The sequence below is a fragment of the Aquarana catesbeiana genome, linkage group LG04 (assembly GCF_042186555.1).
Source record: "Aquarana catesbeiana isolate 2022-GZ linkage group LG04, ASM4218655v1, whole genome shotgun sequence".
Lineage (NCBI taxonomy): Eukaryota > Metazoa > Chordata > Amphibia > Anura > Ranidae > Aquarana > Aquarana catesbeiana.
In genome coordinates this window covers 325,745,079-325,769,519 of record NC_133327.1, presented here as the reverse complement: position 1 = coordinate 325,769,519, position 24,441 = coordinate 325,745,079, and the positions used below count along the sequence as shown (strand labels likewise).

The window sequence follows — 24,441 nt, the reverse complement described above, 5'->3', positions numbered from 1 at the left end:
TCCTTCCTCAGAGGTGTTCTGATTTAACAATATGAGTAATCTTCCAAATTGGAGATCACAGGTGCATGTCGCAAAGACTAAAAACATACAGAACATCATGTGGGCCAGGGTCCAGTATACTCTGACACCACACCCAGTGTGGCCAGGGAGGCCAACTTGAACAGACCCTGCAAGGGTTACCCCAGATGCAGCCAAAGACCAGAGGGTTAAAGAAACGAGATAGTGGGGCAGTGTAGACGTAATGGATCAGATAACCAGCTTCTATATATATACTGTATATATAATATACAATATGTCCACCGAGTCGCAATGTCAGATAAAGATCACTGGTATGTTGCTAGATGGATAGGCCGGATATTAAATACAGAAAGCTGAATAAAGATCCACACCTGAATGGGAGCTCAGCAAAGTAACAACTGGTCAGCAATCCTGAATAACCCTGTAAGTCATACAGGGTTATTCAGGATTGCTGACTGGTCGTTACCGGTCATTCGATATTCTCACACAACTGGGTAAGCTCGGAGCGCAGTGCTCTGCTCCCCGAGCCCACACTTTTTTAAGCCAATTAGAGCCTCTGGCTCTAATCACATGCCTAAAAAAGAAACACCCCCCCCCCATTGGAATCCATAGTCCGGCGCCCTTTATGTAGATCAGGGGGGCGGACGCATGGATGGGGGGGCGGCGGCGCCCGTGCGCCCTTAATGGACAGGCTGCCACTGATGTGATGTGAGATGTCATAGGCATATGAAGTTACAGTAAAGTGCTGAAATTCGGTTTCATGTGTGGACATTCCTTTATGCTTAAATATTAAGGCCTAGTGCTGGGATGTCATGAGTGGGCATACAGCCAGGAGTTTGACCCAATATTGCTAATGCCCTGTACACACGAGCGGACTTTTCAACTGGACTGGTCCGACCGACCGAGTCTGGCGGACAATTCGACCGCGTGTGGGCTTCATCGGACCTGCAGCGGACTTTTTCGGTCGAAAATCTGACGGACTTTAGATTTGGAACATGTTTAAAATCTTTACGTCAGAACTCCTGGACAGATTAACCATATAGGGGGTGGCGTGGTGCCTGTGCGCCCTTAATGAACAGGTCGGGTTGCCCCTGGTCTGCACTAAAAAAAAAAAAAAAGCTTGAAAATTAGTATTTTTAGATTGTGGATAAGTTCCACTTTAACTGAACAAGCTGAAGCTAGTAACTGATTGGTTACTGTGTCCTGCTGCTCCAGATTCTGTCTGCTCCAGGCTTAGTAAATTCCCCACTGTGGGAATAATTTCAGAGGCTGCTATACCCACATTTGACCAGAAGAGGGCACACAGCCACATCTAATGTTATATCACTAATCAGAAATCTTCTTTATGACATTTAAAAGACAGTGCTGATCGGAATAAATAAGAAGGGTTCTGGGGGGAAATCGTAAAGTACAACTGTAAAACTTTGAGAATCTAAAGTTGTCCTGGACCTAGTAGATGTTTTAGCATGCAGTAATACATTGTTTACAACAAGTATATAACATTTTTTTTTTATTTTATTTAGATATCTGATAGCACAGCAGTATGTGAAGATTATGGAATAGGGCATTTATAAATCGGTCTGATCCTTGTTCCCCAGTGGTGGGATCAGTCCTGGCCTAGATCAGTCCTGGCATAGATTAGTCCTGGTATAGACCAGTCCTGGCATAGATTAGTCCTGGCATAGATTAGTCCTGGCATAGATCAGTCCTGGCATAGATTAGTCCTGGCATAGATTAGTCCTGGTATAGACCAGTCCTGGCATAGATTAGTCCTGGCATAGATTAGTCCTGGCATAGATTAGTCCTGGCATAGATCATTGTGAATGTCAGTAGAATCCACAAGTAGGTGACACATGTAGAGGTGACAGAACTGTCACATGGTGTGCTGAGTGTACACATGGCTGGCTGTCAGTCTGCACACCTCCAATGTCAGACACGTGCTGGGGGCTCCAGTCTTCATCTGCCCCTTTTGTTCCTTTTGCTGCAACATGCCACAATTGGATTTTTTGTCAGCCTAAGGTCATGCTGTATGACACTGTATACAGACAGATATCATACCAGCCATGGACCTGTATGATTGTGTGTTTTGAACCAAATCATACCTGATCTCTCTTTTTCTTCTTTTTGATCTGATATATAGTAATCTATACAACTCTTCTTGTAGAATCTGCCTCCCCCCTGAAAAGCAATCCTGAGATGATCACTTTTCAGAGGTGGTTGCTTGAAAGTTTGCAGGTGTTCTGGATGTGATGCTGCTGCCTCCTGAATGCCTGTTTTTTTTTTTTTTTTAATCCAAAGGGGGATTAATTGTAACACTAAAATACTGTGCCACAACTTTGTGGCAAGTGTTTGACTTGCAATTGTGGCATGTACCCATTAACTTCAATGGGCATGTTTGGTGAGCAGTGCCACATGCTATATTAAGGCAGAAGCAGCAGAAATGAGAAAGGACATGAGCGGCCGCCATGTTGATTTGGAGATAGGAGGTAAAAACGAGGATCACCTGCCTGTTTTTACTACCCCATTGCCATCTGTATGATCTTAGCCTATGAATGCACTATTAAACTATATGTGAAGGTAGTAAATGAAAAGAACAGATCCTATTGAAATAAATGATCTGAAACTTTAACTACATTCCTTAAAAAAATAAACAATTCATCTTCATTAAACATTTATAAATGACTGTATTTACTTATTTGTGTTTTCTAATTAATTAGACCTGTTTACAGTCTGATCCCATTTGGGGTGACACAGGTACTATTAATGTTCTGGTTGTATAAGCCTGAGCATGTTGACTGGATATAAATGCATTCGCTTATTATATAGATATGTTGTAAAGGTTGGATATTTTTGTCCTTTGCGTAACCTTTGCAGTTTAATCTTTGATATTTATCTATTGTAATGACTTAATTTCAATAAAAACTATTGTTTAGAAAAAAATATTTAGCAATTTATTTGTCTTTTTTAGCTATTTAATTCCACAGTCTCTCCCCCCCCCCCCCCTTTTTCAGATATGTTCGCTGGAGGTGGAGAATGCAATAATACATATACAAGAGAAGACCTCTATTTTCAAAGAAAACCTACTTGGGCTGTAGGTGTGTATATGAGGATCAAAGGAAAAGAAACACAACGCCTCCAATTGCAGTATTGGTAAACCATTTAACCTCTTCCCACCCGCCCGCCGGTCGTCAAATGACAGCTGAGCGGCGCAGCTCTCATTCTGGGTGGACGTCAAAGGGTAGACGTCTGGGTGGCCGTGGGCACGCCGTGCTGCTAGGACACGGTACGACCCCGATCTGTGTAAAGAGCCACGGCCACGGCTCTTTAACCATGCGATCGGCTGTGTCCAATCACAGCTGGTCACATGTAAACACGGAGATGCCAGTAATCGGTGCTCTTTGCCTCACACTTGCAGAGTGTGAGGAGAGGAGAGCCGATCACCGGCATCTCCTCACAGGGGAACATCTAGGAATGTAATCAGGGCAATGATCATCAGTGTCCTGATTACAATTAGGTGCCACCAATGCCAGAACTGTGTGCCTACCACTGCCAGCAATCAGTGCCAATCAGTGCCCACAATTGCCACCAATCTGTCCCCACGAGTGCCAGCAATCAGTGCCCACAAGTGTCAGCAATCAGTGGCCATTAATTATGCCAGTCAGTGCTGGCTATCAGTGCTGCCCATCAATGCCCATCACTGCTGCTCATCAATGCCACCCATCAGTGTCCATCAGTGCTGCCTATCCATGCCGCCTATCTGTGCCCACCATGCCGCCTATCTGTGCCCACCAGTGCCGCCTATCTGTGCCAAGTGGCCACCAGTGCTAACCATCAGTGCCGCCTATCAGTGCTCATCAGTGCCACATATCAGTGCCACCTATCAGTGCCCATAAGTGCGCCATATTCGTGCCTCCTCTTCAGTGCCACCTAATCAGTGCCCATAAGTGCCACCTCATCAGTGCCCATCAGTGCTGCCTCATCAGCGCCCATCAGTGAAGGAGAAAAATTACTTAATTACAAAATTTACTGACAGAAACTAAGAAAAACTTTTTTGTTTTCAAAATTTTTGGTCTTTTTTTTTTTTTTTTTAGGAAAAAATAAAAAACCCAGGAGTGATTAAATACCATCAAAAGAAAGCTCTATTTGTGTGCCTATAATAAGACTTATCTGTAGGTAAAATAATATCTCTGAAACGTGCACCATTTAGGAGATATTCACTCTGGATGCAGCCAGTTACGTCACCAGCACATGCCCTCTGAAGTCTGACATACCTTGCCTGACCTTCAGAGCTTCCTGCTGGAAGCGAGGGGTCCCGCGTGCATGGGCAGGAGTAACATCATCGCGGCTTCAGCCAATCGCATAGCCGGAGCGTACAAACCCAGAAGACCGGGTGAACATGTCAGCCCTCTCAGCAATGACAGCCCAGTGCTGGAGGGCTTTGTTCCAAGGTATTTCTTAATGTGCTAGAATGCAATATATACTAGCACATTATGCAATTGCCTTACAGGTGTTTTTTTTTTTTAAACAGCCACGGTTTACAACTGCTTTTAACTTAAAGCAGTGATGGCGAACCTTGGCACTCCAGATGTTTTGGAACTACATTTCCCACGATGCCCATGCACCCTGCAGTGTAGTTGAACATCATGGGAAATGTAGTTCCAAAACATGCCAAGGTTCGCCATCACTGACTTAGAGGATGTAGACATTCCTTAGGGGCTAAATGAATTAGTAGCCAACTTTTCAGTTATGCTTAACATTATACTTTAAAGCAAACCTTCACTCTCCTATTACACTATTACACATTACATAATCCTAGCCCTCCCATCTCCCCTTTACATATTTGTATTTTTTTTATTTTGGAGGGGGGGGGGGCAAGTTGCTTTTTCAACAAATACATGCAACTAAACCCTCTGTATTTGACCTGTGCACCTTACTGTAAAGGCTAGTTATAGATTGGGGTGGTTGCCTTCATCTGCACAGCTTATCGGCTGAACTGTGCATAGGGACACATTGGATGCTTTTATCTGCCCATAGGCATGCACACAGTGTGTGCTGGGTGTACCTACGCACACCCTAATCACCCTGTGCGGTGCAGCTTCCCCCTGCTTCCTGGTGTCCCCTGTCTTTCCTCTTCCGCTGGCTGCTGCAGGGGATGTTTCAGGATGTATGAATGAATGAACACAGTGAGTGATCTGTACCAATCGCTCCTGTGTTCATTCTTAACTGAATGTTTGTGAATGAACAGAAAGCCACTCAGCAAAGAGCATTTTCCATTTGTTCACTGTCCAGTACAGCTGAGGCTGCAGAGAAAAAGTCTGGGGAAGCTCTGTCCTCAGTCCCTTTCTCTCTGTTTAGACCCTTGATATTTTACCTAAGCCCACCAACGGGGCTCCTAAAAAAAAATAGTAAAAGAAATAATAAAAAATAATAAAAATAAAAACTACTGACACTGTCCACTGCCCTACTGACACCAGTCTCTGCTCTACTGACACCGTTCACAGATCTGCTGATATACACACATGTGTGTTTGTACTCTGGGGTGAACACCCTAATGCAATAGGCAGCACACACCAAGGCATATGCCATTGTGCTTTTGCTGGACATCCAATGTGTCCCTGCTCCTTTAACCACTTCAATACTAAACACTTTCAGTCGCTTTGAATAACAATTATGCAGTCATGCAACACTATACCCAAATTAATTTTTTATCTCTTTTTTTTTTTTTTTTTAATTGAGCTTTCTTTTGGTGGTATTTAATAAACACTGGGTTTGGTATTTTCTTATATATAAACAGAAAAATCTGAAAAAATCTGAAAAAAATTTGAAAAAAAAAAGAATTTTAGTCTAAGTTTCTGTTATAACATTTTGTAAATAAATAATCTTTCTTTATAAATTTAGCATTTCTGCTACATTTTTGAGCAGAGAGAACATTTACCTTTTCCCAGGGTTTTGCTCCATCACTGGGCAAACCAAGGTCTCACTCTGTAGTGTAGCTTAGCCTTCTTTCAGGAGTTAGATTCAGCTATATTTGGTCAGAGAGAGAGCAATGACTACAGGAAGTACTTTCTTTAGAGATCCTGTTGCTGGTTAGGTCTGAGAAGCCTCAAAGACCAATGCAACCAAGCGGTCCTTCCCTGGTAGGGACAGGTTTCTGTAAGCTGCATTTGGTAACATGTCATCTCAGAGTTTCAAAAGACCTTGGTGCTGGAATACTTACCTCTGTAAGGTGCTGTGACTAAGAGGATTACAAGAAGAGCAGGTAGCTATATAATGTCCACCATCATACACTATATTACCAAAAGTATTGGGACACTTGCCTTTACCTTAACAGTCTTATGCCCTGTACACACGATCAGACTTTCCGATGGAAAATGTGTGATAGGACCTTGTTGTCAGAAATTCCGACCGTGTGTAGGCTCCATCAGACTTTTTCCATCGGAATTTCTGACACACAAAGTTTGAGAGCTGGCTCTAAAATTTTCCGACAACAAAATCCGTTTGCGTTAATTCCGATCGTGTGTAGACAATTCCGACACAAAGTGCCACGCATGCTCGGAATCAAGCAGAAGAGCCGCACTGGCTATTGAATTTCATTTTTCTCGGCTCGTCGTACGTGTTGTACGTCACCGCGTTCTTGATGTTCGGAATTTCCAACCAACTTTGTGTGACCGTGTGTATGCAAGACAAGTTTGAGCCAACATCCGTCGGAAAAAATCCGATGGATTTTGTTGTCGGAATGTCCGATCAATGTCCGATCGTGTGTACAGGGCATTAGTCTGTACGGTTCAATATTGAGTTGGCCTACCCTTTGCAGCTATAACAGCTTCAACTCTTCTGGGAAGGCTGTCCACAAGGTTCAGCAATGTGTCTAAGGCCACGTACCCACGAGCGGACTTTTCAGCAACAAAAGTCCGACGGCCATTCCGGCGGACTTTCGTCGGACTTTTGACGGACTTCCAAAGGACTTTTGGACGAACGGACTTGCCTACATACGATCACACCAAAGTCTGACGGATTCGTACGTGATGACGTACGACCGGACAAAAATAAGGAAGTTGATAGCCAGTAGCCAATAGCTGCCCTAGCGTGGGTTTTCGTCCGTCGGACTAGCATACAGATGAGCGGATTTTTCGACTGGACTCGAGTCCGTCGGAAAGATTTGAAGCATGTTTCAAGTCTACAATCCGTCAGATTTTTGACTGGAAAAGTCCGCTGAAGGTCCGATGAAACCCACAAACGGTCGGATTGTCCGCCGGACTCGGTCCGTCAGACCAGTCCGGTCGAAACGTTCGCTCGTGTGTACGCTGCATAAGGGAATGTTTGACCATTCTTCCACTATTGCACCATTCTATGCATTAAGGTTTTTTTACCTGAGCCCGGTCCGATCCAGCAATGTGCACAAGCGCAGCGGCTCCAGCTGCTGTCTCTCTCCTCATTGGACAGATTAATAGCAGCAGGTGGCTCCCGCTGCTGTCAATCAAATCCTGTGACACAGGAACAGAGGGCAGGGCTGAGTCCCGCTGTCTGTGTCAATAGACGTAGCAGCGTGGCTCAGGAGCTATCTCGTATGAGTGCCCCCATGGAAAGCGGCTTTCTGTGGGGGCACCTGGTGAAGAGGAGGGGCTTGGAGAGTCAGAGAGGGACCCCAGAAGAGGAGGATCGGGGCTGCTCTGTACAAAAGCATTGCACGGAGCAGGTAAGTATAGATATGTTTGTTATTTTAATCCCCCCCCCCCCCCAAAAGCTTTAGAAACATTTTAATGTTACTTTAAAGGTGCAAGGAAACACCAGAAGCCTAATACAGTTGAAATGGCAGCTGAAGTCCTCTGGTGCGCAGAAATATAAATAAATATGGAAACCACTCAGATCAATGTCTTCTCCACACCATTGGCCACCAATTCAACATCTAGCATCTTATTAGTACTGGCCTGAGGGGGGGGGGGGCTATGCCAGCCTGCCCTCTCCCAGCCCAGTCCTCCCCTGGTGTCATAGCATGGTCCTAAAGCAGTGCTTGTGCAACTCCATTTGGGGCCTTGCCCAACAGGTTGTGCAACTGGAGTTTAAGCCATGAAAATATGCAGTTACATGTTTTTGTTTTTTTCAGGTCAGTTTCTTGATGCCCATTTCACATAAATAAAGAAAAAAAAAAAACAATTTTAGATTGGCCCATATTTCATAAAATAGAATCCATTAATTCAATTTTCGGTCTCCAGGCCCACTCAGACTTCTGCCGTGCCAGAGGGGCCTACCAAGTTATGGAGGAGCTTTCCTAAACCATGTACAATTAGGATGAGGTATAGTGCAGATAGCTTTATTAGATAATGTATATTCATTTAGATTTTAGTTTATACTTAGAAAACATAATCATATTATAGTAGTAAAATGTAATTTCCATACAGAATTATATAGGCTGAAATCAATGGTATGTCGGAATATAAATAATACATTTAGGAAGAAAAAAGGGCAGGGTAATCAAGCCATTTGCACTACTTTAGCTAATCCTATGAACAATTGCCTCTGCCTGAAGAATCCCTTCGCTTTATTTAAAGATTATGCTATAACATTGCCCTCCATAATCCTAATTCTGCACAGTGTAAATTCTGTGTGATTCACAGAATAGTTTTTTTCTATTGAGTGGAAAGAAGTATATCCTCTGTTAACCTCTTATTACTGCCGGTCTCCCATTTTGGAAGATTTCTCCCAAAAAGGTTTCATTGCTATTTGTCCCATTGCCCTTCATGTTATATCTTTTCACAACTGTGCATTAAAATTTGGCCAGTGTTTGTCCATGTTCAGGAAGTGCTGCAATATATTTACCTAGTACCCGTGTTATGTATAAATGTAATTATATTCATGAAACATATATTGATAAATAATTTATCACCTGTATGAATATGTTTATAGCCAATAATACTATCTTTAAAATGTATTCAACTACCCATGCCCTGCCTGATCCACTATCAATTGATGATATCATATATTACTTTTGTGATATTACAGGAACATTACCATTTTGGGAGGAGGAGGGTGGGAATCATACTTTATTTAATATAGCTGTATTTACCAATTACAAATCAAACTAAATGATGTTGATACATTTCCCTATTTGTTTAAAATAATGTCACAATTCTTTATTGATAAATGTTTCCCAATTAATCCATAGTATGCATTTGTTTATCCTTACACATGTCCTGCACTTATGTGCACCACTTTTATAATAGCCATGATATCAATATATGTAAAATAGCTTACAGACCTTTAGTACTAAATGCTTTAATATTGCATTACTACGAGAGTTATCTAGAACTATTAAATTAAATTAAATTAGATAGTTTTCAAAAAAAAAAAAAATTATATAGAGAGAGAGAGAGAGAGAGAGAGAGAGAGAGAATATAATGAATCTGCCTGCTAAGCTGGAACTTCCAGGTACCCACAGTTTGGTTCTTCTTATTGTAGTGCACCCTGCACCTCATTGTTGGTTCAACAATGTAAGGGACAACCTAATTATTGAATAGATGTCTGTAGGATTTGAAAAAGGACAAGCCAGAGCCTATGGCCAAACTACCAGTTGATATTTGAATAACAATTCTCAGTGATAGTAAATAGGGGTGCACCGATACCACTTTTTTAAGACAGATACTTTTTTCAAGTACTTGCCAATACCGATTACCGATACTTTTTCAATATCATGTGACAGTGGCACTAATATGCAGCACTATTATTTTTTACAATTTTTTTTTATTATTATTTTTTTACAATGCTTTCCTTTTTTGGGGGGGAGTGAACGGTGTCCGTGTCTTTTTATTTATTTATTTGTTTTACAATTTTAACTTTTATATATTTATTACAATTCTTTCTTTTTTATTTTTGTTTTTATCAGCCCTGTTGGGGGGAGGGGGGGCTTTGGTGAGATATCAGGGGTCTAAACAGGCCCCTGACATCTCCTCTTTGAGACAGGGAAAGAGACTGAGGACACGATTCCCCAGTCCCATTCTCTGCAGACTCCACTGAGGATGAATGGACAGGAGACAGCAGCTCCTCTCTTTTCATAAACACAGTTTATGATGCACAGTGACAGTTATGAATGGACAGAGGCAGTGAGCACTGATTCTGTTCATTTGGAAAAGGAAGGAGCCAGTAAATTACATATTTACCGGCTCCTTCCTCCGCTCTCCATCCTGACTGATCTGGGACAGGGGGGACCAGGGTAGCATGGAGGGGGACCAGAGGGACTCATGCAAATGCTCGGTACTGGCACCAATACTAGTATCGGTGTAACCCTAGCAGTAAACAATAACCCATCATTGGTATTAGTGGGAGGAATAGTGCCCCAACGTTGGTAGCAGTGGGAGGAATAGTGCCCCATTGTTGGTGTCAGCAGGAAGAATAGTGCTCCCTTGTTGGTGTCACTGGGAGTAATAGTACCAAGTGCCATATTTAGGCAGGCAAAAGGCCACATTTCGACCCCCAGGCCGCAGTTTGGAGACCACTGTTCTACAGGAAAATCGAATTGGGTTGCAGGCATCAAGAGGCACCTGGCTATGCAATGTAAGCAAGAGTATTTTCATTAGAAATCAGTGTTATATCATTACACTAATCATACTGACACATACACACAAGTGCTAATATTGAATGGCAATCAAAGTATATTCTTGAAGTGTTAGTGATGAGTGTGTCATCAATGATAACATTTGGTGAACATTATTAAATAAAGAAAGTATAAAGCTGTTTTTCTCCAAGTTTCATTGTCTCTTTTCTTTTACTACCTACGTTATTATACTTTTCTTAAAGATAACAAGTAGACGTAACCATTTAATATTTTATTATAAATAATATCTTACAACATAGAAAAAGTACAAATGAAATAAATAAGTATATACATTTACATTCAAGGCAGAAAGTGCTTGCTGTATATCAACTGCATAGATTGTGTTGGCATCTACACATGACTGCATAGTTCTAGAGTGGAAAGACTATGTTCCTGCAGTGGAAGAAGACTATGCCAACACCACATAGAACATTATAATGCAATCAATGTATGTTTGTTTTTCCACCGCTGTCTGTTTTAAGACATTAGTGGAGGTCTATAATTCAGGCATATGTGCTTAGATGGTATAGCTGGCACACATGGATCCATCGTAATACAGGATGACAGCATTTGTGACATACATGGATCAGATATTTCTCATTTCCAGGGTTTTTACTAAAATAAACATCCATCATTTTTCCAATAACACAGAATAAATAGGAGGCTATTATTTCAGTAAAGAACAGCAAAGCATATATATTACAAAGCATTTTATGGAGATGTATTTAATCAGATTTCTTTTATAGTAGTAATCTCTTGAATTAATGAGTGGAAAGTAAAACAATGCAAAAATGAGACAGCTTTTGGGCAGTGTTGCAGTCAAATAATGATGGCCTTGGCCAGGCATTATGGCAACTGTCAGAGTATCTGTTTTATAGATTCATCCATCAGTGAGTAACTTGAAAATAGAAATAAAAGTATGCATATGCTGTAGCTCTTGACTTGACATTAGCTGTCAAGCTCTGCTTAAAACATACACTGTCAAAAGTGATAATTAGGCCTTGAAAAGGAAATAGGCAACAGAGTTTACATGCCCCAGGCGTCTGTCTCTCTTGTTGGTCTAACTGTTACATAACAGACCATCCCACTAATTTAAATCCCCTTGGTGGCAGTAATCCAGAGAGCTGGAAATCCCAGTTGCTCAGATTTGTGAATTTCGGTATTCCCAATCACCCTCGTTATCTCTCATAAAGAGAGAGAGATGGGAAAGAAAATGCATAGCACAGATCATGCAACCGTATAATACAAACCCATGCAGAGGTGGATATGGTTACTTAATGGAATCTACTGTAGATGCAGTGCATTTTATAATACTAAGAGTAAGGGCTCATTCTTTCTTCACTACTCAAGTCATCACTGACCCGGAGGAAGAATACACACATCAGGTGTCTTAACATTTTCACATGCTTTTTTAGGTCAGTGATTCACATGACAATGAAGTAAAGATAGATATGGCAACCCTGAAGTGTGCACCATTCAAAGTAAGTCCATAATGGCATTGACCATATTTCTGTCCTGACATTTTGCATTTAGGGAAAAATGAGTGGACTTTCTGATTTAGCACTACTACAAGTGTTTATGGATAGTGGTTCACTGCTCAATTATGATTGATGCTTGGAGTTCTCCTTTAAATCTACATCCACCATCATCTGTACACATGCTGCATCATCTTGGTTTTAATATGCTCTCAAAACTATTTACATTGTGCTCAAGTACTGGTTTCATTATGGGCCCATTAACACATGTGGAGTGTTTTAATTAGCATTCCTTATGTGTAGCATTATGGCAGTCCATTGAAATCAATGCGCTTCCGACACACAAAACATCCCAGTTATCAAACAGGTCACAACATTTTTGCCATAATGCACTATGGTGTTTTGCCATGTGTTGCATTAGTGCATTGGCATAAAATTTAATGAAGGGCAACACAAAGTGTTGACACATGTAATGTGCATTGTTGTGCATTGTAGTAAAGCGCCACATTGCATAGACATACATCTGCCCTGAGATTTGAAATATAATGGCCTGCAAGGACGAGAACTGCATCCCCGATTACAATATACTGTAGCTTACAACATTATACATTGAATGAGTTTAATTCTCAACTAATTCTTCATCTTCGCTGCTGCTGTCTGATTCTTGATACAAGGAGATAGTAGCCTGAACTGGGAAGTTCTTCAGCAGTTCCTCTGCCTCCTGGTACAGAAAATCGTAACACTTTGACTTGGGCCAGAACAACCTGAAAGGTAAGACAAACGGAACAATGTTATATAGCCTGTAGGTGAAAAAGGGAAAGAACATTATGGAATTGGCATCACAATTAAATATATATTGTAACACATTTATTAACAAATTAGTGCAAAGTGCAGTAATCCATAGCAACCAGATTTTAACAAAGCCTGGTTGAAATTTGTGTCCTTGCTGGTTTGTATGGGTTACTGTATGCTGTATGTTGCTGTTTGCCTTGAGACATGGCTTACAACAGATTGCAAGGGTCCTTAGCGCTCAGCGGGACTCCATGGGATAGCACTAGGGGGCATACTTTCCTCCCTCTTTCTTTGCTCTGCAGGTTGCCATTGGTGATTGCAGCAGGATTCATCCCATAGCAAAAGGCTGCCATTGGTTTATATTGAAGGGTGCTCTTAGTCCACACTTTCAACACCTATAAAAATCTGCTGCCTCCCACTATATCCTGTGGACCTGACCATGGTTTTGCACAGAGCAGCCCCAATCCTTCTCCTTTGGGGTCCCCCTCCCCTTCTTGGCTCCTCTTTGAAGAGTGCCCCCATAACAAGCCACTTGCTATGGGGGGCACTCATGCGTGCTTGCTCCTGAGCCACCCTGTCTGCATCTATTGACACAGATCGGGTGGCTCGGCCCTGCTCCCTTGTCACAGCATTTGAATGAAACTGAATGACATGGCTCCCGCTGCTATCATCTGCCCAATGAGGAGGGAGACAGCAGAGAGACTAGCTGCTCTCATGCACATTGCTGGATCAGGATCGGGCTTGGGTAATTACAAGGGGAGTGCTGGGGGGGATCTTGCAGCACAGAAGGGGTTTTTTTTTACCCTAATACATAGAATAGGATAATGCTAAGGCTTTAGAACCACTTTAAACTCTTGTTACAGTGTTTGTAGAGGTTTAGTCGTCCATAATATCTGGATGGACAAGGTGCCTGTATTTTCTGGTTGATATTTTTGTTTTAGCCAGGATGGCTATATTTAGCATTTAATATTTTATTTAAGGTTACCCCTTAAAAGTCACTATGGGCAATAAAATATTCCACTAAAGATTTAACCAATTGTATTGTTTTTTTCTTAGTATTATTAAGATTGTTTAATGGCTCCTTTGTGCTATCCCATGCAAAGTGATGTGCCTTATCCTAGGACAGTGATGGCAAACCTTGGCACCCCAGATGTTTTGGAACTACATTTCCCATGATGCTCAACTACACTGCAGAGTGCATGAGCATCATGGGAAATGTAGTTCTGGGGTGCCAAGGTTCGCCATCACTATCCTAGAGTATGCAATCAGAGATAAGCTTTTAGTAGGCATCATGTTCAAAATAATGAAAATGCCATCTAACATAATTGCACAGCCACCAATTACCTGCAGTTAGCAACAGATGTTTGTCCCTGAACGTAAGTAAATTGCGCAGAGACAATCATCTGTCCCTAACCAGAAGGGTATGATTGGCTGTGTGCCTGCATCCAAACATTAGTGGACAGCTGTAGACTGTCACTGCTTTGTACCTGTTCACCCTCTCCATTTGGAAAGCAACTGAAACATTTTCACCCTGTGAATGAGGCCTAAAGCTAACTTCAGAATAAGCAAATAATGTCTAAATACATTTGTGGTGGGTATTCCTACTTGAATCTTGCTGCACTTTGTGTACTTCTTCCAGATCTATGTATTAATCAAATGTGAATCTCTGTACAGGAGCTTCCTATAATAAAGACCAGTCAGAGCTGCGCTCTCTCCTTGTGCAGGGTGACTGGTCTTGTCTTTGCCCCTGTAATGACATATTCGGCGACCCATCGCAGTTTGCTACGAAAGTGACGTTCCGTCGCTGCCATCTTGCTACACCCCACACTTGTCCACAGTAAGGATACACTAAGAAGGGGGAAAGCGGACATGTTGTTACACCCACCAGTGTTTTGCATTTTAGACGTATTTATAACAGAAAAGTCAGCTTATATCGTGAAATACAGTACTTACAACTCCGTCTGACTACTTAGATCTTGAATTTTAAAAGCAGCGGCAACCCTGCTCATCTCACAGGTTTGCTAATCTGACAGAAAATTTGCTGCTTTTAAAAGTCAACATCTAAGCAGTCAGACTGAGTTGTAAGTCCTGTATTTCACTATAGAAACTGACTTTACTGTTATAAATACGTGTAAAATGCAAAACTCCGGTGGGTGTAACAACATGTCCACTTTCCCCTTCTTAGTGTATCCTTACTGTGGACGAGTGTGGGGTGTAGCAAGATGGTGGCGACGGAACGTCACTTTCGTAGCAAACTGTGATGGGTCGCCGAATATGTAGTTACAGGGGCAAAGACAAGACCAGTCACCCTGCACAAGGAGAGAGCGCAGCTCTGACTGGTCTTTATTATAGGAAGCTCCTGTACAGAGATTCACATTTGATTTCTGCATAGATCTGGAAGAAGTACACAAAGTACATCAAGATTCAAGTGTATCCTTACTGTGGATGAGTGTGGGGGGTAGCAAGATGGCGGCGATGGAAAGTCACTTCCGTAGCAAACTGTGATGGGTTGCCGAATATGTCGTTACACCCCCTCTGTAGTTGCAGGCAACCTGTAGTGGGAAGAGCCTGCTGGGTCTTTCCCACAGCTCTCCTCTCCGAACAGGTCATGTACAGCAGTGGTTCTTGACCTCAGTCTTTAAGTACACCCAACAGGTCATGTTTTGGGAATTTCTCTTAGATAAAATAGCTGTCCAAAATACCAAGCCATTGACTCTCATTTAAAGCACATGTGCAAGATAAAGGAAAACCTGCAAACATGGCCTGTTAGGGGTACTTGAGGACAGGGTTGAGAACCACTGGTGTGCAGCACAGTGATGATGTCACTGCTACTTTTACAAGATAGTATCTGGATTTGCAAAAGCGTTTGATGCACACAAGTGGATATGTGCTTTGTGGCTATTGAGAAACATATTGAAATGAACGTTTTTGTGCCTGGAGGTTAGCTTTAAACAATTGTTGGGAAACGAAATGATGATACTGTGTTACAAAATCTGTTTCTCTCTCAAAAAAAAAAGAAAAGCCAGCATTTCCCAAACTGCCAGAGTCGTAACAGTTCAATAAAGCTCTTCATAATCCAATCTAGTCTATGAAGTGTCTTTACTTATCATAGGAAGTTTATCTCATGATTGCAGCACCCCCTTCTCTCTCCACTACAACAACAAACAGATTGCAGATATATTATCACACTGCTTTTTCCACTATGCAGCTCCAAGACCTAATCAAAAAACAAACCTCCTCTTAATAGTACAAATGCGTCTCTCTCTCCACATCTGCATACACACTAGATTGTCAAAAGTATTGGGACGCCTTCCATTACACGCACATGAACTTTAATGGCATCCCAGTTTTAGTCCATAGGGTTCAATATTGAATTGGCCCACCCTTTGCAGCTATAACAGCTTCAACTCTTCTGGGAAGGCTATCCACAAGGTTTAGGAGTGTGTCTATGGGAGGGCCAACTCAATATTGAACCCTATGGACCAAGACTGGGATGCCATTAAAGTTAATGAAGCTTGATTCTAAAAATGTTTCACCAGGCAACAAGTGTTGCACTGCGCTAGGACAAAGAGTTGTGTGCTTAGCCATACCACTTACCAGGAAGTACTAAATATTATTTAAAGTGTAACTAAAGGCAAACACTTTTTTTTTTAGTTGTGGATGGAGTGGAGAGGGATTACAACACAGATTAGGTTTTTTACTGCTGTCTGTAATTCACCCTATTTGTCTTGTTTACTATTATAATCAAACGTGAAAGTAAAAGAAAATCCCAAATTTTGGGTTGACATCAAAACACTAAGGCAGGAGGTGCATCGGCGGTAAAGTGCTGCTATTATTAGCGGCGATTTTCCGTTGTTTTAGCTGCGGTACTCTGCAGAGGCGCTTTGCCGGCGGTATAGACGCGCTGCCCCATTGATTTCAATGGGCAGGAGCGGTGAAGGAGCGGTATACACACCGCTCCTTCTCCGCTCCAAAGATGCTGCTAGCAGGACTTTTTTCCCCGTCCTGCTAGCGCATTGCTCCAGTCTGAAAGCCCTCGGGGCTTTCAGAATGGAGTCACAGCAGTGGCTGTTTCAGGTCAGTTTGCAGGCGCTACTTTTAGCGCAATAGCGCCTGCAAACCGTCCCAGTGTGAAAGGGGTCTTACAGAGGGGAAAATCTTCCAATGGGGAGTTCTGGCAACCCTGGTGACACACTGGGATACCCTCAATTTGGAGGGATTTCCTCTCACTTTCAGTGTTGGCTGTAGTACAGGAAGTGAAAGGAAATCTCCCCGATGGGATACAGATGGTAAACAATAAATAAAAATAAATAAATAATAAAAAAAAAAACCTGACAGGGTTTTAACTTTCCCTTACTCTATCCAAAATGAAAAAAAATAGTTTTGCCTTTAGTAACACTTTAAAGCTGACCATACTTTATATGTTACGTATTGGTGTTATCATCTAAAGCAGTTATAAGGTTGTTCCAATTTGATGAACCAACTATCACTAGTAAATACATGTACTTACTTAACAGGGTGCTGAAAAGCTGGCAGTTTCGCTTTTTCAGTGATGGCTCCCTGATTTGAACTGTGTGACTAAAATATAAGATAACAATTCTTAGATCACAAGGTAATAAAGGGTGTTACCCATTACATAGTAAATGTAATATTATTAATTACAAAAACAATGCTAACTGCTTACAATGAAAAGTGAGAATGATAAATCTGCACATAGTAAGGGAGATGTAATGTAAGAAGTTTGGATCCCTTGTTGCATTGCGTTGTACTGAGATGATGAAAATGTCTGGAGCAAGGACAGTTCTTAAAGCGGAACTTCAGTCATTTTTTCATATTTCTGCCTAATAAATCCTCTGCCCTTGTTGTTTTAACTTTGGATAGCAAAACATTTTTTTTCTAGTAAATACCTTATACAGCCCACTTCCTGTTTCTTGTCTAGTCGTTAGCTTAGGCTTATGACATCATGCACAGGTCTCTCTCATGAGAGTTCCCCAGGAAGGGAGGGGGGATGAGTCATAAGAAGGCCAATGAGAGCTGCAGAGCTGGAGGTGTGCCTCTGTGTAAATCCAGGAAGTGAACAGGCAGCAGCTTCAGCTGCCCACAATTAAAATGGTTGCAGCCAGACTCAGTGGTGGGAGATTTCTGAAGCTTATTTGGCAAGTACAGAATAACAGTATATCAGTGGCGGCTCGTCCATAGGGGGTGCGCGGGCGCCGCCCCCCCACCCAACAGTGACTAAAAAAAAAATAATATATATATTTTTTTTAAAGTCTCCTTAAAAAAAAAAAAAAAAGAAAAAAGTGTTCTTTAAGTGCACTGTGTTTGGGCGCTGGACACAGTGCACTATGGGAAGCACCACGTCAATGCAATCACAAGATTGCAGATGTGGCGCTTCATTTGCGGGCTATTAACCCGCCTTGCGACGCAATCCAAGGCACTGATCAGCTTTCGCCCGTAGTATACTACAGGTGGGAGCTGCTTTGTTTAAGTGAGGATGAGGCAGGAGAGGAGCAGAGCATGCTGGGATTGAGGTTGTGCACACCACGTGACTCAGACCAGGAAGTAGAGTGAGTGTACAGCTCCTAGTCGGGGGATAGAGGAGCTGCCTATTGAAGTGTGATGGGCAGTGAGGAGCGGTCTGACACATCATACAGAGGACAGTGTGTGCAGGTAGGACCAGAGACCGATCAGCTTCACTGTTTCCTGTATATAAAAAGGGATTGTGTGGTTGAAGGATAGAGCAGTGAGAAAAACCAATGTAAATAAAGAGCTCTGGAGAAAGGGATTAATTATAGCTCAAACTGGCTACACACATTGTACTAGTTTTGTTCCATGTTTGGTTTAAGGGCAAACAGCAGTAATCAAGGAGATTTTTATACGCAGTGACTGTCACACACAGGCAGTGCTAAATATGAGCAGTAAGGGTTGCTTTGCTGTATGAGTTTACTTGTGCATGTGTATTATTTTTTTTTTTTTTAACATATAACATTTTACATTTTGAAAAAACATGCCTGTGCACATATAGTTGCGTGTGAGGCAGCATTAGATCGGGCACAGTGAGGCTGCATTAGATGGGCACAGTGGCTGCGTTTGATGACACAGTGGCGGCAATTTATGGGCACAGTGGCTGTGTTTGATGGTACAGTGGCGGCAATTGATGGGCACAGTGGCTGCATTCGATGGAGGTTTTTTTTAGAATTTTTCAGTTTGTTTGCCCCCCCAAAAAATTTTGAGCATCAGCCGCCACTGCAGTATATATAAAATAATATGCAAAGTGGTTGGAAGGAAGCTTCAGAATGGCAAAGATGTTTTTGTTACAAAGTATATGAGCAGACTGCACTTCCTCTTTCATGCTTTTGCTGCTAATTTCACTTTTTCTTACTTCAATGGGAAATTGTTACTTTGTCAGGGAGGGGGCTAACACACCTGCACAGTTAATTTTAACCACTTTATCAAGAACATTCTAAAATTTGCACAGTGTATGGCCAGCTTAAAGTGGAACTAAAGTTCTGCTGTCACAAACAGAAAGCAGGCACACTCTCTATTGCAGAAGAGACATGAGAATTTAAACTGAGCTGTGCATGTGCAGCTTAATTTACACCACTGGCCCAGTCTCTGTGCGTGAGTGGCATCACCCTGCACCAGCCAATGAAGATGATCGAAGACTGGCACACGGCAGAGAATGCCAGGGCCAGTGAGGGATGGGACCATTGAAGCGAAGGTATGTTTAGTCAGTGGCATCGCTTTGGGGGTGCGGACCGCACCCGGGTGACACCTGGCAGAGGGGGACACCATTAAGTAGCAAGTAATATCTGAGCACATTGGTGTCACCCCCATCCGTGACAGCGTACAGATCGGCCTAAAACTAGCTTCCCTGGCAGGGCACTATGGCAAGCTACACAGAAGAGAGTCTGCTGGGGTGAGGGAGCGTGTGTGTGACACCCTGTTTAACCGCACCAGGTGACACCCACCCTAGTGACGCCACTGAAGCTAGTTCCGCTTTAAGACTGTATAACTGTGTTGGAAGCAAAAAAAAAGCAATTATATAAACTAAAACAAAAGATAATAGCACCGATAATGATATGGTCTGTATGGAGGCCTCAGAGATTTTGCCATTACAAACCTCTTTTTTAATACAATAATACATAGGAGCACCATGTTCACCACATTTGTTTGAGGAGTTACCTGCAGTATATTGTTAGAGGTTTGCTGTGCGGGTATTGATGTCACTGGAGTTTCATACCAGGGTCTCCACATCCTCAAACACCTGGAAAATACACAAAGGGCACTCAGTGTGACCACATACAGAAGACAACAAGCACTTACCCCAGATTAAGTACTCCTTAACCGCTTAAGGACCGGGCCTATTTTTCAAACTTGTTGTTTACAAGTTAAAATCATTTTCTTTTGCTAGAAAATTACTTAGAACCCCCAAACATTATATATATTTTTTCAGACACCCTAGAGCAGTGGTTCTCAACCTGGGGGTCGGGACCCCCTCAGGGGTCGAATGATGATTTGCCAGGGGTCACCAAATCCTGAGATGTTCCATTCCCCCCACCCCTCCACCAAGGAGTAAGAGAAGGAATAAAAATAGAGAATACATGAAAGAGAGAGGAAAAGAGGGAGAGGAACAAAGAAAAAGGGAGAGAAAGAATAAGAGAAAGAACAAGAAAGACGGCTAAAGAGAGGGATGGGGGGCAAGAAATTAGGATAGAGAGAGATAAAAAGGGAAAGAAAGGAGAACAAAAAGAAAGTGGTACATCCTAAAATGTACCATAAGGGATTTTAATACTGTACAAGTGCAAAGGACTCAGGGAGGGCTAAATGTCTGCGGGTTAGTGGCGCAAATTACTTGTCTTGCCTTGGGTGTTGACAACCCAAGCTATGAAAATAAAAAATTTTACTGTTAGGGGTCCCCACAACTTGGGAAATTTTATCAAGGGGCCACGGCACTAGAAGCTTGAGAACCACTGCCCTAGAGAATAAAATGGCGGTCGTTGCAATACTTTAAGCCACACCATATTTGCGCAGCGGTCTTACAAACGCACTTTCTTTGGGAAAAAATACACTTTTTTGAAAAAAAAAAAAAAAAACAGTAAAGTTAGCCCATTTTTCTTTATATTGTGAAAGGTAATGTTAGGCCGAGTAAATTGATACCCAACATGTCATGCTTCAAAATTGCGCCCGCTCGTGGAATGGCGACAAACTTTTACACTTAAAAATCTCCATAGGCGACATTTAAAAATTTTTACAGGTTACCAGTTTTGAGGTACAGAGGAGGTCTTTTGCTAGAACTATTGCTCTCGCACGAACAATCATGGCGGTACCTCACATATGCGATCGCAACTTATGTATGCGTTCCCTTATGCGCACGAGCACAGCTTATTATTTATTTTACTTTTTATTTTTTATTTCTACACCGTCCCTTTAAAAAAAAAAAATTTGGATCACTTTTATTCCTATTACAAGGGATGTAAACATCCCTTGTAATAGAAAAAAAGCATGAAAGGACCTCTTAAATATGAGATCTCTGGTCAAAAAAGACCTCAGATCTCATATTTACACTTAAATGCAATTAAAAAAAAAATGTCCCTTTTGAGGCCATTTTGTGGAAGTGACGTTTGAAGTCGCTTCCGTCATCCAACGTCATTGAGTCAAGTGGGGGCCATCATTCCCTCACTCGACTTAGTGCCTCTGAGGGGAAAGGATCGGTTCATCTCCGCCGCTTACCGGAGCCATCGTGCGGAGCGTGGCAGAAGGGGGGTGGGCATCTCTCCCACTGCCAATAAAAGTGACCTCACGGCGAATCCGCCGCAGAGACCACTTTTAGCTTAAAGCAGACCACCCGCCGTTTAAGAAAATACCAAGGTTATGGCAGCTATCTGCTGCCATAACCCCGGTATTAAACGTCAAAGTACCGACGTATAACGACGGCGGGCGGTCTGGAAGTGGTTAAAGGGACTTCTTAAAATTCCTTATACGGCTGAGAAAAGAGGGTATGTGATCACTTGTATTTATAATGTTTTCTTTTATATATAAAAACATGTTTTACCTTTAATTCCTTGTTTACACTGAGTCCCGGTTGCGGGAACACAGTGAATCCACTGAAAATAACATGCATAAATTATGTTAAATGCACATGTAATCTTTTTCATTGAAGTGACTGGGCTGGCAACAGGGTCTCTTAAAGTGGAACTTTAGTCAGAAAATGAAGTCCTGCAAGATCACTGCAGGCTGGCCACTTGCAGGTTTAGCTATGTAAAGCATGAAAAAAATAAGTGCCTATACTGTTTAATAACTGTCTCACCCTGATCTGCACATGCTCAGTTGCTCCCCATTTTTAGGTATTTTTATGCACTGCCCAGTTTGTAAAGGCCGACAGCCTTAATGCAGAATTAAACCCTCCTATCTTTTACAAGGAAGCTGCTTCTGTTTGATCTGTAACTGTCATAGTGCTGCACATGTGATCAGGTATAACTCCAATCATTTGATAGTGTGACAGTTTGGTTGAGGACACAAGCAAATGTGACAGTTAACAATCCTGGTATTCCAGAAATGTAAAATGTAAACTAATAAATCAATGAGTTTAGTTCCGCTTTATGATTTACTGCTGTTCAGGGGCTCTGGGCTTCAGCAAAATGGCAGCATCCAGCAAGAAGAAACATGAATAGTACTGGAGGCAGTTTATAGTGCTGGAGGCATGTATGTTCCTTCCTAAAGAACATTCTTTTTAATCATGTTGTTATGGGTAAAGTTCAGCTTTAAGGGGAAATACAGAGGTTGCCATTGCTGATTTTCCCTTCTGAACATACTACTTCCCTGGCTTTGGTGTAGATCCAAATGTTTCAGTATTTTCCAAGTCACTAATTCAGAACAAATATGCTGAATAGGTACCCTTACTTTGGTCTGATTTTCAGGTTTGAAAGTACTGAGGCCAGAAACAGCCAGGCAACATACATTTTCAAAAGGGGATTAGAAAGGGCAGCTCCTTTATAAATCACACATTCGATTTCCTATAACAGCTCATAGACATAAAGCTCGCCACACACACACTACAATCTGGTTATGCGATCTCCTTTAGATCCACCAACAACTGCGTAGTACAAGGGCCTGCCTGATTGGATACAAATTGATCGGACAGATTAGGCAACCCCTCAAAATACATATGTGTAGTAAATCTAAAGCTGATTGTACAAAGACTGTATACTCATATTCTAACATTTAAAAATGTTACAATTTGATGGTAAAATCTTTTATAATTAGCTTTAGGCCCCTTTCACACAATCGGCCCACTAGAATCTGCCTGTCCGTTTTTCAGGCGGATCCGTGCGGATGTGTCCACTGACACCTGCCTGCCATCTGATCCTACAAGATCCACTCAAAGAAATATGGCGATACGTTCGCCATCCGTCCATCGGTGTGGATGGAAAAAAACTGAATGAAAACGGACAGGCTGTCCTTTTCATCCGATCTCCCCATAGAGAACAGCGGGGCTCTGACAGGTCCGCCCCTGCACAGTGAGTGGAGACAGATCTGTCATCTGCCTGCTCAGCGAGGAACAACTGAGCGATCTCCTACTGAGCTAGAGGAGTTCATCCAACGGATCCGCCCCGTGTGAAAGGGGCTTTACATCTACTAAAACTAAAATGTAACAAGAGCCACCTAAAATATCTTGTCTATTTATATATGATCAGGCAGACCCTTGCACTACATAGGTGTTGGTAGATCTGACATTATACAATCAGATTGTAATGTGTATGGTGAGCTTAACGTGTATGTTGACCCTAACAAGGGAACACAGCATACAGCTATTGTACATAACAGTACTTACCTGTGATTTTAAATAAAATAATACAAAAAGAAAAAAAAAACTGAAGCTATTATAAATAATGCAATTTTTGTTTGATTTTTTGCTAATTGTGCCATGACATCTAAGTACAGCTGAATGCTAACTATTGGTGTTATGGGCTACACAACATTATCACATACAAATACATACACATCAAACTGATGGCTCTATACACAATAATAGTCAAAGTAGCTGAACTGTTCATGCATTTCAGTTATGTTAGTGGCAGCAGTCTTTATAGTATACCATTAGGATGTATGACAGACCTGGCAGCATCAGAAGTGTGCTGGGCTCTCCTCTGCTCTCCTGTCTGATGAGATTGCATTGTGATCCTGTCTATTCCTTCTCCTCCAATGCTGTGTCTGTATAGTGTCCTAGCTCCTGTCATTTTATCCTCCCTAAGAGGCCACGCCCCCTACAGCAGGGGGAGACACCGAGGTGTCAGTGCAGCCAGAGAGTACACATGGCCAGGTGTCAATGTACACACAGGGGGATCAGGACACGTGCTGGGGCAGATGGCTGGGAGAGAGCTGGCCCCCTCCTCCTCCTCCTCCACTAGATCTGACACTCATCACATCACAATTACAGCACTCTCTGCTATCTCAATTCATTGCATCTCTTCTACATTGGATCGACATTGTATATTATGTCTACATACTTTATTTCTCTGCACTTCAAACTGTTATTATATTATATTTAAGTATTGTGTTTATGTT

General features: G+C 42.0%; 1 protein-coding gene across 1 annotated transcript; it reads right to left on the bottom strand.

Moving 5' to 3' along the window:
* Nucleotides 1-11,448: 11,448 nt before the first annotated feature.
* RIPPLY2 (ripply transcriptional repressor 2) lies at nt 11,449-24,113 on the bottom strand. Its single transcript, XM_073629118.1, has 4 exons — nt 23,992-24,113; nt 20,059-20,140; nt 17,384-17,451; nt 11,449-12,845 (listed from the first exon to the last, which is right to left on the bottom strand). The coding sequence occupies exons 1-4, from the start codon at nt 24,111-24,113 to the stop codon at nt 12,701-12,703; spliced, it is 417 nt and encodes a 138-aa protein (XP_073485219.1). The 3' UTR covers nt 11,449-12,700.
* Nucleotides 24,114-24,441: the final 328 nt, after the last annotated feature.